This window comes from Anabrus simplex, chromosome X (genome assembly GCF_040414725.1).
Source record: "Anabrus simplex isolate iqAnaSimp1 chromosome X, ASM4041472v1, whole genome shotgun sequence".
NCBI lineage: Eukaryota > Metazoa > Arthropoda > Insecta > Orthoptera > Tettigoniidae > Anabrus > Anabrus simplex.
Window position 1 is genome coordinate 191666442 of NC_090279.1, and position 15342 is coordinate 191681783.

The 15342-nt window shown below is 36.9% G+C and overlaps 1 protein-coding gene across 3 annotated transcripts in view; it reads left to right on the plus strand.

Moving 5' to 3' along the window:
• LOC136886368 (eukaryotic translation initiation factor 4H) overlaps window positions 1–15342 on the plus strand; it is a 170575-nt gene that overhangs the window by 80317 nt on the left and 74916 nt on the right. For all 3 annotated transcript variants that reach the window (XR_010861780.2, XM_067159110.2, XM_067159111.2), the window contains exon 6: window positions 11399–11531. Coding sequence is in view for 2 of the 3 variants with exons in the window: in XM_067159110.2 (XP_067015211.1) it covers window positions 11399–11531 (133 nt within the window). In the remaining variant the exon portion in view is untranslated. The remainder of the gene's footprint in view (window positions 1–11398; window positions 11532–15342) is intronic.

Sequence of the window (15342 nt, forward strand, 5' to 3'; positions counted from 1 at the left end):
GGAAATGTTGCAGCATCAGTCTTGTGGTTGACCATTTCTTGGCGAACGTCATCAACAAGTTGGCCACGGAAACTGTCCATAACAAGGAGATACCTGTGGTTTAAGAGATGGCCAAGCCATCTTCCCCACACAACACACAACGAATTCTTCATGAGATCCGCCATCATCCATCGTTTCTCCTGGATACGAATGTGCACACCGGAAGGAAATTTCCCTTTAGGAATTCTTTTTCTCTTGAAAATTAATGGGGAGGAAGTTTTTGCCCATCCGCAGTAACAACCAGCATAATTGTACAGCGAAGTTTCTCTGCACCAGTAGTCCTCATGACTACTCTGGATGCTCCCTTTTTGGTAATTGTTGTATTTCTCAGCATATCAAAGAAAATCGGAGTTTGATCTGCATTTCCAATTTGCGATAGCAGGTAATTGTAATTGCGCCGCTTTCTAATTACAAATCTGTGAAACTGCACGATATTTTCACTGTGGTCGTTCAGAAGTCGCTGGCATAGAGATGTCCTTCGAAGAGAAAGATTGTTCCTTTTCATGAACCGACAAAGCCACCCTCTGCTTGCTTTAAAATCAGGAATTTTCAAGATTTTTCCTACTTCTGCAGCCTCGAACTGGAGCATCTCGTGGGAAACTGAAAAGTCATCATTTCTCAATTGATTTACAGAAGAAACAACTTCCTTTTCAATTTCTGGATGCTTTCCGGTTTTTGGTCCCCGAAATGGTAAAGTTGTTTTCTTTGTACACTGTAATTCCTTTTTTCTGCTTCCGCCAGTAACGCACGTGTGATGGTGCTATGGAAAATTCACGAGATGCAGCACGATTGCCATTATTTTTGGCAAATTCTATTACAGACAATTTAAATTGTGGGTCGTAACTACTGTTTTTCTTTCCCATCATGTCATTAACATTTTGCACAACAATTCGCACATAAGAACACTGTTGAAAGCGGTTACTAAGGGCACCTGGTTTTCGTGAAGCACATAATCTTTAATTTTTTACAAAATTTTACAAATTTGGCTCAAAATGTGAAACTATTTACCTTTAAGCAACATCACAAAATAACTGACAAAATTTTATGGAATCACTTTTGGATTCAAGGAGCATAAGGAAATGTGATTTTTAAAATGAAGTCTCTCATCCATCCTATGAGAACTTTCAACATCAGAATATCTGTGTTTAGGGATCTAGTTTGTACTTCATGAGGAGCAGGTGACTGCCATTCTTCTTTCCTTGAAATGAGCATACGGACATTTTGTGGAAGCTGTAGTGAAGGTTTTATGGATCCCAGTCAGTAATGTTGATAGTGAGAGGCCATTTTCAACATACTGTAATATATCTGGCAAGAGAATAGCTCTGACTCTCAGTAATATGGAAATCACGGTATCTCTGTATTTTTGAGACTGATGTGTAAATTAAGTACGTAGGCAGGGTTTTTTCCAAACATTCTTCCTTTGATATATGTTTTTAACAAAATCATAACTCTCATGTTTCTTGTACATAAGTAAAAAAAAAAAAAAAATACGATGTTTTGCTGCAAATATGCTGTCAGCCACCATTTGGATTAACTTTAAAGCTGAAAAGTGCATATAAAATTTAGCTTTTGACTCTGTTGATAGGGAAACCCTAGATAAAGTAATCCGTGAATTTGGAGTTAAAACTAAATTGGCAAACCTAATTCGTGAAACACTTACAGACACTATCTCGAAAGTAAAATTTATGGGTGAAGTATCTCGGCTTTTCAAAATAAATACAGGTGTCAGGCAGGGCGATGGTCTATCTCCACTCCTTTTCAATTGTGTCATGGAGAAAATTCTAAGAATTTGGAATGAAAAACTGAGAGAAACTAAAATATTGCCACTCATGCTGGGGAAGAAGAACAAAGGTGTTGCAATAAATTGCCTAGCATTTGCAGATGACTTTGCCATACTTTCAGAAAGCCTTACAGATGCAGCAATGCAAGTCAATCTCCTTGAAAAGACAACCAACGTGACAGGCTTGAGAATCTCTGCCGAGAAAACAAAATTTTTGACGAATATAAAGAGTGCCCCGAAGTTTTTAGTAACGGATTTTGGTCAAATAGAAAAGGTAAAGAAATTCAAATATTTGGGCGAGACAATTCAAGAAAATGGTTTAGAAAAATCTGCTATAGAGGAGAGGATACAAAAGATGGAAAGAGCATACGGTATAACTAAGAATACTTACAACAAAAAGTGCTTATCAAGAAAACTTAAAGCACACACAGTAGTGAAACCACAATGCCTTTATGCCAGCGAATGTCTAGCACTGAACTACAAGCTTGATAAATTAGAAATATTAGAAAGAAGAATTATAAGGAAAATATTAGGTCCTCTAAGAATTGCAGAGTTTTGGAAATTAAGAAGTAACAATGAAATTTACCAGAACGTAGAAAACATATCAGAAACAATAAGAAAAAGGAGATTGCTATTTCTTGGACACATTTACAGAATGGATGACAATAGACTAACTAAACGAATCTTCAAGTACCTTTGGGAAAAGAAATCAACTACCACCTGGATTCAAGAAGTCAAGAAAGACCTGGAAAGGAACAACATACGAGATGAAGAATTATTGGAAAAAAAGATTTTTAGAAAGAAAGTCCTACAAATGGAAAGATTCCTAGGGAGGAAAGAAAGGAAAACAGGCACAAAGTGGACTGAAGACAGGAAAAAGAAACACAGTGAAACAATGAAAGAATACTGGAAGAAAAGGAAAGAACAACTAAGGAGGAACAATTGAAATTGTAACTTGGTTCTTAGAAGGCCGGAATGCAAGAAGAAGAAGAATAGCAAAAAAATGTACCGAAATAACGTTTTTTAAATTACGAAATGAGGCAAACATTTTTACCACAGACAGGTGCCTCTAGCGATTACTGTACATGTGCTAGTCACAACTGATAACAAGGGCGAGTTATGGCTGGCAGTCACAGGCGCTGGAATGTTGAGTAATCAGTCATTTCCTCCTCTCCTAGCACGGGAAACATGAAATGGAATTTTCGAACTGGTTCCCGATTCCCATACATCGGTATGAATCACAGGATAAATTTCATCTCAATTCATGGTGGAGTTGTTATATATATAGATATATATATTTTTTGTGTGTGTTGATACATGTTTCGTTTTCCATGGAAATCATCTTCAGCTGTGATCTTAAACGATAGTTAAAATATACACAAAATACAAGTAACATAGGTAAAACATAATATTAAGAACAAGCATTTTATTAGCCAAGGACAAGTTGTTTTTAATATTGTGTTTTATCTATGTTACTTGCGTTTTGTGTATATTTTAACTATCATCCAGGATCACGGCTGAAGATGTTTTCCATGGAAAACGAAACATGTACCAACAACAACAACAACAAAATTTAAATAGATTAATGTTGCTGTAATCTAATAAAATCGTATGATATATTAAAGTGGTGGAAAGGTGGAACTTCCCAAACACACAAGTTGAAATTTGTTATATATGAATCCTGAAGACCAAATCTGTGGTTCGCAACTACTGGAAACCGCAGATAAGGTGGGGGATATGCAATATTTTTTTCCTCCAAGTTTTTGTTCTAAAAAACAGGGAGGGAAAATTATGCGAATAAATACTTTATAGTCAAAAGGCTATAGTGACTTGCATAGACTTAGAAAAGGCACACGACAGCATCCTCAGATGAAAAGTTTGGGAAAGCCTGACACACAGGAGCTAATAACAGTGATAAAAGCAATATACTGTATGATAACTGTTACAGCTGCATGAAAACACAGTGAGTAGAACTGATTGGTTTGCCAAGGGAGTATGCTGTCACCTTTACTGTTGTGATAGATGAATTCATAAAGGCAGCATGAGAAGATTATGTAGGGGAAAGAATGAATGAATGTTATGATGTTTGTGGATCATCATCACAAAGTGTCCACTCAAGTTTCCCGGTTGTGGTTTACGAGCGTTCTCCATTTTAGTCCACTGCTCCTTCAAGACTTCATCCCAGTTGATTCCTTTGGATGTGATATATTGCTTAACTTGGTCCAGCCATCTCCTCCTAGATCTTCCAAGAGGTCTCTTTACAGTAATCTCAATATGCAACCATTGTTTGGCAATTCTTCTTTCTGCCATACGTTTGACGTGACCAAACCATCGCAGAGGTGCCCTAGTTCTGGTCTTCTTCAGGGACTGATTTATTCTAGCTTGTTCTCTAATCTTCTCATTTCTTACTGTGTCTTTCCTAGGGTTTTGAAGCATACTGCTTAGAAACTTCATTTATGAAGCCTGAAGTCTGCTGTCTTCTTTTTTGGTAGTTGTGCATGTTTCCAACCCATAAGTCAATATAGGGACAAAGTATGTTCAAAACAGAGTTTGTTTTCATCTTAGTGGTACTTGTTTATTCTAGAGCAGATATCGGACTTGCTGATAGAATTGACTGGATTTATGAATACAGTTATTTAATTCAAGCTGTATTCTGTTGTCACTTGATATTATGCATCCAAGGTACTGCTACTAGTTTACTGTTTCCAATTGTACACCCTCCAGCATTATATTATCTTTACTTCTCTCTCTATTAACAGACATTGCAGCAATTTTTGTAGCACTTACTTTCAGTCCATATTTTTTCAGATGATCATTCCAGGCGTTCAGCCTTTCCTGGACTTCCATCTCGCTATTTCCCCAGATAACTATATCATCTGCAAAAGCAAATGCTTTAAGATCCATGTTGGTGTTCTGCTTCACTTCTTTTATGATTTCATCTATGATGGTGATGAATAGTAATGGTTAAAGGGCACTGCCTTGTTGCGCTCCTCTAGGTGTCTGGAACCAATCTGAATATACACTTCCTACTTGAACACAGTTATAGCAGTCATCATAAAGCATTTTTATTCTCTGAACGAGTTCCATAGATACATTCTTCTTTTTAAGACACTCCCATATAGTTGTTCTAGGGACTCTTTTGAATGTTTTTTTTTTTTAAATGTCTAGAAACACAAATGTCAAGTTTCTATGTCTAGAAACAAAAATGTCAAGTTACGATCTTTCTCCCAGTGCTTTTCTGATATCATTTTCAGTGTGAATATGAGGTCTGTAGTTGATTTATCTTTCCTAAATCCATATTGTTCTTCTTGCAGTTGGGATTCAATAATTGTACTTAATCTTTTCTCAAGAATCTTAAATATTTGTAAACCATGGGACAGTAAGGTAATCCCTCTATAGTTCCTGCACTTTTTTTTTTTACTTCCTTTCTTGAACAGGGGAACTATAACATCCTTTTTCCAGTCATACGGAATTATTTTATTCTTCCATATTACCATTGAATTCCTTGTGGGCCAGCAGCTTTAATCATGTCTGCACTTAGTTCATCAGAGCCAGTAGCTCGTTCATTGCACTTACGTTTTTTTTTTCTACTTGCTTTACGTCGCACCGACACAGATAGGTCTTATGGCGACGATGGGACAGGGAATAGCTAGGAGTGGGAAGGAAGTGGCCGTGGCCTTAATTAAGGTACAGCCCCAGCATTTGCCCGGTGTGAAAATGGGAAACCACAGAAAACCATTTTCAGGGCTGCCCATAGTGGGGTTCGAATCTACTATCTGCCGAATACTGGATACTGGCCGCACTTAAGCGACTGCACATACTTTTAAGGCCTGATTCTTCTTCACTCAAAGTTGGTGGCGTTTCTTCAGATATATTATCACTGCAGCTTGACTGAATCTATGCATTAGGACTAGAGTCCTTCTTTATACCATCATTGTATATGTTCTCAATGTACAATTTCTTTTATTTCTGTGTCGTCCCTAGTGTTTGTGGATTGTAATTCAATTTGTGGGGAAGAAAAGGGGGTTCAGCAACAGCCGAATGGTTTTTTTGTTTTTGAAGAATGTATTTTTTATGATAAGACTATATTTTTTCGGTATTATAAATTTACTCATTTGGGCAAATATTTCAGATTCCCGATGGGAATCAACATCTAGATCATCTGATGGCCAGCCAGGCATCAATTTTTGTAAATGAGACAAAGTCTTTCATATTGCATTGGCACTGCCAGTCGCTCCAAGTATCCTACTCAGGTGGCCTCCACGGTATGCACTGACAATTTACAAGTAACAACTCTCATTATTGTTCCGTATTGAAGATGACGTTAGGCATAGATATCAAGGATAATTTAATAAAACCACCTATTCAATACTTTTCACGTTTAATGTGGTTATTATCTACATGATTTTATGTAGACTTATTTAGGTCAGGTACATGTTTCACCCATTATTTTGGGCATCTTCAGCCTGTATACAACCTTTAGGTCAAGGTTTGCGACCTTTTTAACCAATATATACAAACATTAATGAACTCTTAAGACAGGTAACATAAGTTAATATAGTTAAGTTTTTTGGTCCTAATCTATCTAATTTGAAAAATGTCCAAAACTAAAATGGATCTTCTTTTTGGTAAAGAGGATTACATACCGGGGTTTATGTGACCCCTATTGACGTCAGAAAAGTTGGATGGCGCAGCCAAGCGGTAGAATGTTGAAGCTGCAACATAGTGATTGGTGAAGCTTATTTACATGGCGAAGCATTGACGTCGTGATGGAAACAGAAAGAAAATTGTCAAATTTGAGTAGGCACTGCTCTGCATACGGTTGCAAATCGTATAAAACGGATGCGAAATCTCTTCACTACTTACCTGTACAAAAAGTTCAGAGAAAAAGATGGGTTTCCGCGCTGTCAATTGGAAAACGCATTACGCGATACATGACAGTGTGCAGTCTGCATTATCGTGAAGACGACTTCCGCCCACAGCGTAGGTACCGGTACTGTTTATTGCACTCATTGATAGTTATTGACCCTAATTTGTATTCACAAAGATTTAGCTACATCAAAAATACTGATAAACTTGTAGCCTAATACTTCTGTGCCGCACATAGAATGTAATCCTCTCTTTGTAAACTTCTTCATATGTGTAACAGCAAACAGTAAATTAACTATCTACACGTGAATAATATCTTTAATTGGTAGTAATTAAGCACTGCATTTAAATTGCTTATAAAATACTTCTATCAATGAAAGAAAATATGTAGTATTTTGCCATTATAAATTAGCTTTTTTTGCTATTTGTTTTACGTCATACCGACACAGACAGGTCTTATGGCGACGATGGGACAGGAAAGGTCTAGGAATGGGAAGGAAACGGCCGTGGCCTTAATTAAGGTACAGCCCCAGCATTTGCCTGGTGTGAAAATGGGAAACCACGGAAAACATTCTTCAGGGCTGCCAACAGTGGGGTTCGAACCCACTATCTCCCGGATGCGAGCTCACAGCTGCACGCTCCTAACCGCACGGCCAACTCGCCCGGTCATCATAAATTAGAAGCCATAACCTAATTATTTGGTAGAATTGGACAAACCAAGTACTCTTCAATCCCAAACAGCTGTGACTGTAGAGGTTATAGTACTCTTAAATTATAATTTTCAAACTTTGCTCTGCATATTCTGTAGGTAGTTATAATTTTTATACTTATTATGGTCGGTTCTAAGTTCTAACTTTTGTGCTGATGGTAAAAATGGAAGAACATTAAGATCATATGGGCTGTTCCAACACAAGCCTGTATAAAGCCTAGGATTTATTTGCTTTACAACATTTACTTAGTAGAATTATTGTTTTATTTCTTCCCCAAGATTATAGTTTACAAAACAGGTAACTCCCCCGTCACCTGGCTAAGGCTTTGGCATGGACCAAATCAACAAGAAATTACTCCATAACCTCTAATAGTGGAAAATTACAGTAGCTTAACTGTTACGGTGAATTAGCGTAACAACGGTAACATTTCTCTGAATACCCGCTTTACATGTACAGTTGCACTTCACATTTTCACCCCCTTTGTTCAAGACAACATTAACTTTGTGGGGTTTTGAATCGATGTGGGATGATTGTAAACACAACACCAGCTTCATCTTCTTTTTCAAACTTTTTACCTACACATATCAAGTAATTACGCTTGAATATTTCTTACCCTTCCAATAATAAACGCGTGAAATTCCGACAACTCTCAACAGTTGCGCATACGACATCAAAGACATTTTGAACACTTAATAAATCCTACAGACGCACACCCCATCACTATCGTGTTTACTTCCCGTCACTATCTCGCCGCCATATTGGAAACAGCTGACCGTAAGCTCCTCCCCCATTTCGGACGTCAATATCATATCATGTTCTTGACATACCGTGTCTGTTGACAGGATGTGTCATCAACAATAAGTGGAGATTTGAACTGATTGTTGATTGTAGGTTGGTCAAGATTGAAAATATAAATTTAAATTAAATGTGTTTTAACTTGGCAGTTCTATTCTGGTTAACTTAAAATGTTGATAAGACAGGCGCTGATGGAACAGACAGGTCCATCTAGTGTGAATTGAACAAATATTCTTAACCCTTTGGGGTCCAATTGATTTTCCACCTGCATCCTGCACAGGTCCAATTTGACATTAGGCAAATATGGGAAGGAAGTACTACATAAGTAAAAAGCTGAATTTTTAAATTAATAATACGAACTGCAAATTTATTTATTATCAGTCAAGTTAACCACATTATCAGCGATATTTTTTCAAAGTATGGTACTTCCGGAAGCATTTGTTCGGGTGTAGTCCTGGGTTCCCTGGACAGGTCTCACAAAAAATGTCTCCTTTCTGCCTCCTTTCACTTTCCTGTCGGAACACATGGCACAGTCCTTGGTTTTTTTTTTTTTTTTTTTTTTATCCTGGCGAGCATCTATGATGTGTAGCTTCCAGTTCAGTCGAAGTTCTTCGATACAGCTTCTCCGTCGGCCGCGCTTACAGGCATTTTTGTTCCTAACGTCCCCAACAAGCCCCATAATAACTCGGTCCCTGAATGTTTTGTGATTCACCTCGAGCTTATTTTCTGCCTTTTGTTGCAAATTATATAGGTGAAAACTGTTCACCAAAGCTACCTCCAACACCCAGCAGTACAATTTCCTCCACCACTTCAGGCTTTTCACTACAATACCATAAGATGAGCAGTAGTGATCAGCACGATCGACCCCTCCCATTTTGCCTGTGTAATCTATAATGGCACCAGGCTTCAAAATTCTTTCTTCTCCTTGCCCATTCCGGTTGTCACCATCAGAATCTGTCAACAAATCATCGTCAATATCGCCACTGTCACATAACTGTTCGTAAATATCATTAGGCTCCATGCCGCGGCTGGTGGACGCCATGTTGATAACGAAAGTAAAGTCAGCAGTGACAGTGAGGAATTATCTCCAAAGAAAACACAATTCAGCTTAAAGGAATGAACAGCAGATGGCAGTAAGCAAGAGATAAATGCCAAGGCTGTATACTGCGTAAAGCTCGGCGCCATTTCTGCTCCAGCATACGAAATATATAACCTCAAAGTTGTGTCGGACTAGGTCCGGCATAGGACCGGAACTAAAAATTAATGATGTCGGACTGAGTCCGACATTGGACCCCAAAGGGTTAAGATCCCTCCCAAAGACCAAGCAACACATCAACGGGAACAATATTCATACAAGACTGCATCAAGTGTCTAGGATGTTCCTTCTCAATTAAGCAGCAGCCTAAAACTAAGAAACAGCTTAATATTATACTCTTGTCAATTCCTTGACGTTACATGAGACCCAAAGTCAAGACGCTAACAGTTTCATTCACAACAACGTTCTTGATCAGTCTACCTACAACAATCGTTTTTTTAAATCTCCACTTGTGCATGACAACACATTTAAATATTAGTTACGTCAAGAACATGAAAATGAAAATCGTGGGTCAAATAAGCCCCAGTTTTAATATCACCCTTTCTCAAGACTTATGATAAAAAAGAAGATACATTTCATTTCAGTTTTGAACATTTTAAGTTAACCAGAATGGAACTGCCAAGTTAAAACACATTTAATTTAAATTTATATTTTCAATCTTGACCAACCTACAATCAACAATCAGTTCAAATCTCCACTTATTGTTGACGACACATCCTGTCAACAGACACGGTACGTCAAGAACATGATATGATATAGGGGTCACATAAACCCCGGTATGTAATCCTCTTTACCAAAAAGAAGATCCATTTTAGTTTTGGACATTTTTCAAATTAGATAGATTAGGACCAAAAAACTTAACTATATTAACTTATGTTACCCGTCTTAAGAGTTCATTAATGTTTGTATATATTGTATATATTGGTATGTTTATATTGGTTAAAAAGGTCCCAAACCTTGACCTAAAGGTTGTATACAGGCTGAAGAGCCCAAAATAATGGGTGAAACATGTACCTGACCTAAATAAGTCTACATAAAATCATGTAGATAATAACCACATTAAACGTGGAAAGTATTGAATAGGTGGTTTTTTATTAAATTATCCTTGATATCTATGCCTAATCCACTGGCAAAGCATTTTGGTAGGTGTGCAGTCTGGTGAGCCCGTGCTGGCGCACTGGGGCGGGGTGCTGGCGGCCAGGGGTAGTTACCTGGAATATTTATAATGTCCAAAAACGGACCAACTATATTAGTATCCTGCTGCACAGACAGTTTTATTGTTGTATTATTCTTCTAGAAAATTTCAGCTACAGCATCAATATCTTTTCTGATTAAAAACCCAGCCCCACTCCTGGCCTCCTTCATGTCCACTCCAATACAGTATGCATCTTTCCGTAAAAGTTGTACTTCCTTTCCCTTTCCATTTATTTCCATTGTATCCCATTGTCAATATTTGTCTGTTTTCCATCATGTCTTTGAGTTCATCTGTCTTTTCGGTTAGTTATAGAATGTTCATAGTTCCCATTCTCACTTTTATCGCCTGTCTGTCTTCAGATCAATGTAAGCCATCATACCTGACCAGTTTGCTTGAAACTTTTTCCCTATTTGTCAGTACTTTTTCTCCCAAGGCTTGTTCTGTCATTGAAAGTGGATTAAATGATGCTACCTTATGTTGTTTTAATTTTGCACTAGATGGTCAGCATCATGTAAGCATTTCCTCTTGTCAGTAAAGGTTTATGATTTTTCTGCCAATTCTCAGCAGGCTGATCACAGCAGTTGGCCACTAAGCGGTTGGATCACTACATCCATCTGTAAACCTTTAAAACACAATGAACCACTAGTGACACACCACACATGCTTTTGTGTTAGCATACAAAAGGCAATAATGAATGGAAAAATTGCCATCCCTTTCTTGACATATTGCTAAGGTACTTCAGAAAATATTCTTAGAAGTTTCAGGGAAAATCATTTTTTATACTTCATCTTTAAATTTGGCTTTTGGATTTATATCAAAGTTTAGATGCATAATTTTTCTGAAGATATGCTTTTTCATGTTTCTACTGCTTCCTTGTGCCACATTTGTAAATTTGTATGTCTTGTTTCATACAGCCGATGCATCTAGACGTCCAAGGCTGCAGTTGGCGCCCAGGACTGTGAAGGATCCCCTCAATCAGCTGGCAGAGACGAGCCAAGCGTCGAAGATTTTCGGTGGCGCCAAACCCCGTGAAGAAAATATCACCAAGTAATAAAGAATTATTTTATAAGGAAATATTTACGCAGAGGAAAGGAAATTAAAACTATGTGCATTCGTATGTGTAATCCTTGGTGAACTTGCATCGATAGGTGAACCTCGTCATTTTCTGGAGTACTGTACTGTTTGATGTTTTGTAAATGTTTTATTCGTTCCTTTCTCCTTCTTTTGTCTTTTTTTTATTTTTTTGTTTGTTCGTATATTATAAGAGCTTTTTTGATATTAAACAGTCTTTTGTTGAGCCATTTTCAGTCCACATTCATTTACTCAGTGATATTTATTTGTAAATTAGAAACTTTTTATAATAAATGCACTAGTGGCTTGAAAAAGAAAGAAAAAGAGAATATAGGCTATATCACAACCAAGTAATGGGTAAATGAATTGTAGACTAACAAAAATTTTTAGTCATTTCTAGTAATTTAGGTATGTACATTATGGAAATTTCTCAATACTCCAGAGTATCATTGTGACTTGACATCTCGTCTCCTTAAGGCAGAACTTTAACTTGGTATAAGTCTTGCTTCTCTTTCTTGATGCGTTTCAGTTTTGTATGTTAGAATGAAAAGGACAAAAAGTATTTATTTTCTTGGTTCTTTTTTTCTTAAATAACTTAACAAATGACAAAACTAAAAAAAGGAAGTTTAGGAGAAGTCATTATAAGACTGAATTAACTTGCAAGTGAACACATTGTATAATAACAAAAGTAATAGCCTTTAAACAGGAGACTAATTTGGTTAGCAGTTATGGGAAGTGCTTAGCAACAGATTATTCTGCATGTTCATATTTAAGACCAGTTACATTGAATATTAGTGCTCAAAGAAAGATAACAACATTTTCTGGGTCTAGTGGTGGTTATTTTGCTCACTGAAAGCAATTTGTGGCTACCTTCTTCCATCTTGATTCAAGGAACATCACAAATGGGAATTCATTTTCATGAAGCTGTGCCGTAATTATGGACACATAAAGCCTCTCTAAATTGAATTCAGCATTTTGAGTGAACTTTCATTACATCATTTCTAAAGTTCTTCCAGGTTTGGTATACTGTATTTACTCGCATAACCCATACCCATCTTGTAAGATACTCTTTTTTTTTGTATGGGTAAAATTATTTTCAAATTTATGTACATTTGGTTTATAGACTAGGCAGTTGTGTACAACAAAATGTTTTGTTGATAAACTGTTTACAATGGAACTTCCGAGGCATCTTATAAAAGTTCAGATCGTGGCTCTCTGGATATCACTTCTTCATCAAACCTTTATTTGGTTTTTAGTGTTACAGTAATTCCTCTCTTGTAAAAACACATGTATTTATCAGAATGAAAAAAGTCCCCACTTTTTCATAAATGAACCTAATGCTCTGGTTTTGTTTTCACCCCTGGAAGCTTTGTGGCAGATCCAAAGAAGTTATCTTCCTTGTCTCCTGTCCTCTGACATCAGCTTCATTTTGCTCCTTTCCTATTCATATAATAGCAATATCATTGATCTGATGCATAGTTTCTGTATTCTTTTTGAATCACAGGTGTGCTTACATCCTCTATGAATTGCATCACACACTTTTCAGAAAGAATAAACTCCTCATACTGCAAAACTTGATTAGGTCAGAAAATGATTGTAAATCCTCAACAGTTTCTGGAAGTTCTGTATGTTAAAAAAAAGACAACTGAGTTGATCAGTAACAGTAAGTGTGGATTGGAAGTGAATTTTGATCTAAAAAAACCGCCATATTTACTCACAGTAATGATGTGTTTCCTTTTCGTCCCATTTCCGCCTCTCAAACTCTTGAAAGAAATAGAGGATTTCTCTCTTGTTTCAAATTAATTTGATTATTCTCCCAGTCAAGGCAAGTCCTGGCTGTTTCTAAAATGTGCATGAAATGTTGCTGGGGGACGGGAAAAGGTAAACATTATTACATAGTTTGGGGTGTTTTTTCCTTCACAAAACCCCTAGTAATCTTGTTGCCTATTGTAGAGTCTTTCATTTTCTATAGAGTTATGAAAAGCAGTGCTACTTCTTCTTCAGAGTATTTTGCATTCATCCTGACTTTTGTCAGTTTGTATGATGAATGTGTTCCCACGTACAGTATTTGTGTTTCATTTCCTTCTGTAGCAAGGAATGCTAGATTTTGCATTGTTTTTCCATGGACGAAGAAATATTGTGTTTTTTTTTTCGTATTTCACACTGGCTGCTGATGTTCCAAAATACAGTAGTGACACATAAATAGATGATATACTAACAATTTGTTTGTTGTTTTGATCCACCTTTTCAATATTGAAAGTATTCTTTAAATGTTGATTTTACTTCATTTTAGAAATACTCATCATCATAATAATTTCCCTTTATCCATCTCCTGCTGGGTCGGGGTGTTTATGGCACTCCTCCATCTTCCTCTTTCCTTCCACAATTCCTCTTCCACGAACTTGTCCCAGTCTAAATTTTGTCTTCTTATGCCGCTCTTCACTGCTTTAGTCCACCTTGTTCTAGGTCTTCCTCTTGCTCTCTTGTTTTGATCCACCTTTTCAATATTGAAAGTATTGAAAAGGTGGATCAAAACAACAAACAAATTGTTAGTATATCATAGCATAGTTCAATACGGGTCTAATCATGAGATTAGTTACATGTAACATAAATAGATCCCGATTTTGTGGAATTCGTATTGCAAAATGTCACTATAAGTAACATTTCATGTGCCCAATTTTCCATCAAATATTGCTTGCACTCTCCTTTAGGATAGGCAAACATCTGGAAAAAAATTTCTGCCTGCAGAGGGCTAAGAAGAGTCGGATATGGGAGACGCCGTATCAACTGAAGCAGAGTTTGCATCAGGGGTAGAAGCGGGGGCTCCTGCATTTGCCTGAGCAAAAGTTATGTTAGGGTCCACTTCTCTTGAGGAAGACAGTGTCCTCTTTTTCTCAGATTTGAGGTACTCGTTGACCATCTTCTGTTCCATAATGGAGCGGAACAACCTCTCCAGGAGACTGGGCGTTCACCCCCGCAATTAACACATTTGCCTGGTGCCTCCAGAGTAAGACGGCAAGCAACAGCTGAATTTCATAAGAGGATCTGTCCAGTGATATCAGAAACACGTGTATGGATATCATGCCAACACCCGTTGCAAGCAGTTTTAATGCATTACCATCCTAGTTTAGTTTAACGTGTAATAAATTAGACTGGTGAAGGTTTTGTTTCCTTTTCTCTTCCTCTAGTATTCGATGTGCAGATTTAAGAGAAAATAATATAAAGAACCTTACATGGGATGATAATATTGTGTGGGTTACATGGGTAAATACAGTGAATCTTTCATGGTTATTTGGAGCCAAGTTTGTTTAGTCTAAAGGCCTAATCATAATAATTATCATGCATTTGTTGGTAGGGAGATGTTGAACAAGCAGTGCTTCATTATCTTTTAGTAATATAAGGAGCAGAAGAGTGGTTAATAGAAAATATAGCTTGGTGGCTTGAGGTCATTCTTTATTTGTTCAGGAATGGTTTTGTCTGAAACCAGATTGAAATTCTAAATTAATCATAAAATATGATTTGGTCCTGAAAAGATAGGTTGTTCATGATTAGGTAATGTGGGTAGAGATAAGATTTACTGCATAAACCAGAGGCAATTAAAATGTGTAAGTTATATGTTTTAAAAAAACACCCTATATATATATATATTTCGTTGAATTTAGATGTATGATAGAGAAATCATATAACTGGAGCTTTGATTTCTAGAATGTAGAAATTGTGAGACTAGACCACTGCTTCATAGGCATTGATACAATAGATTGAAACATTATTTGGGCAGAGTGGTGAA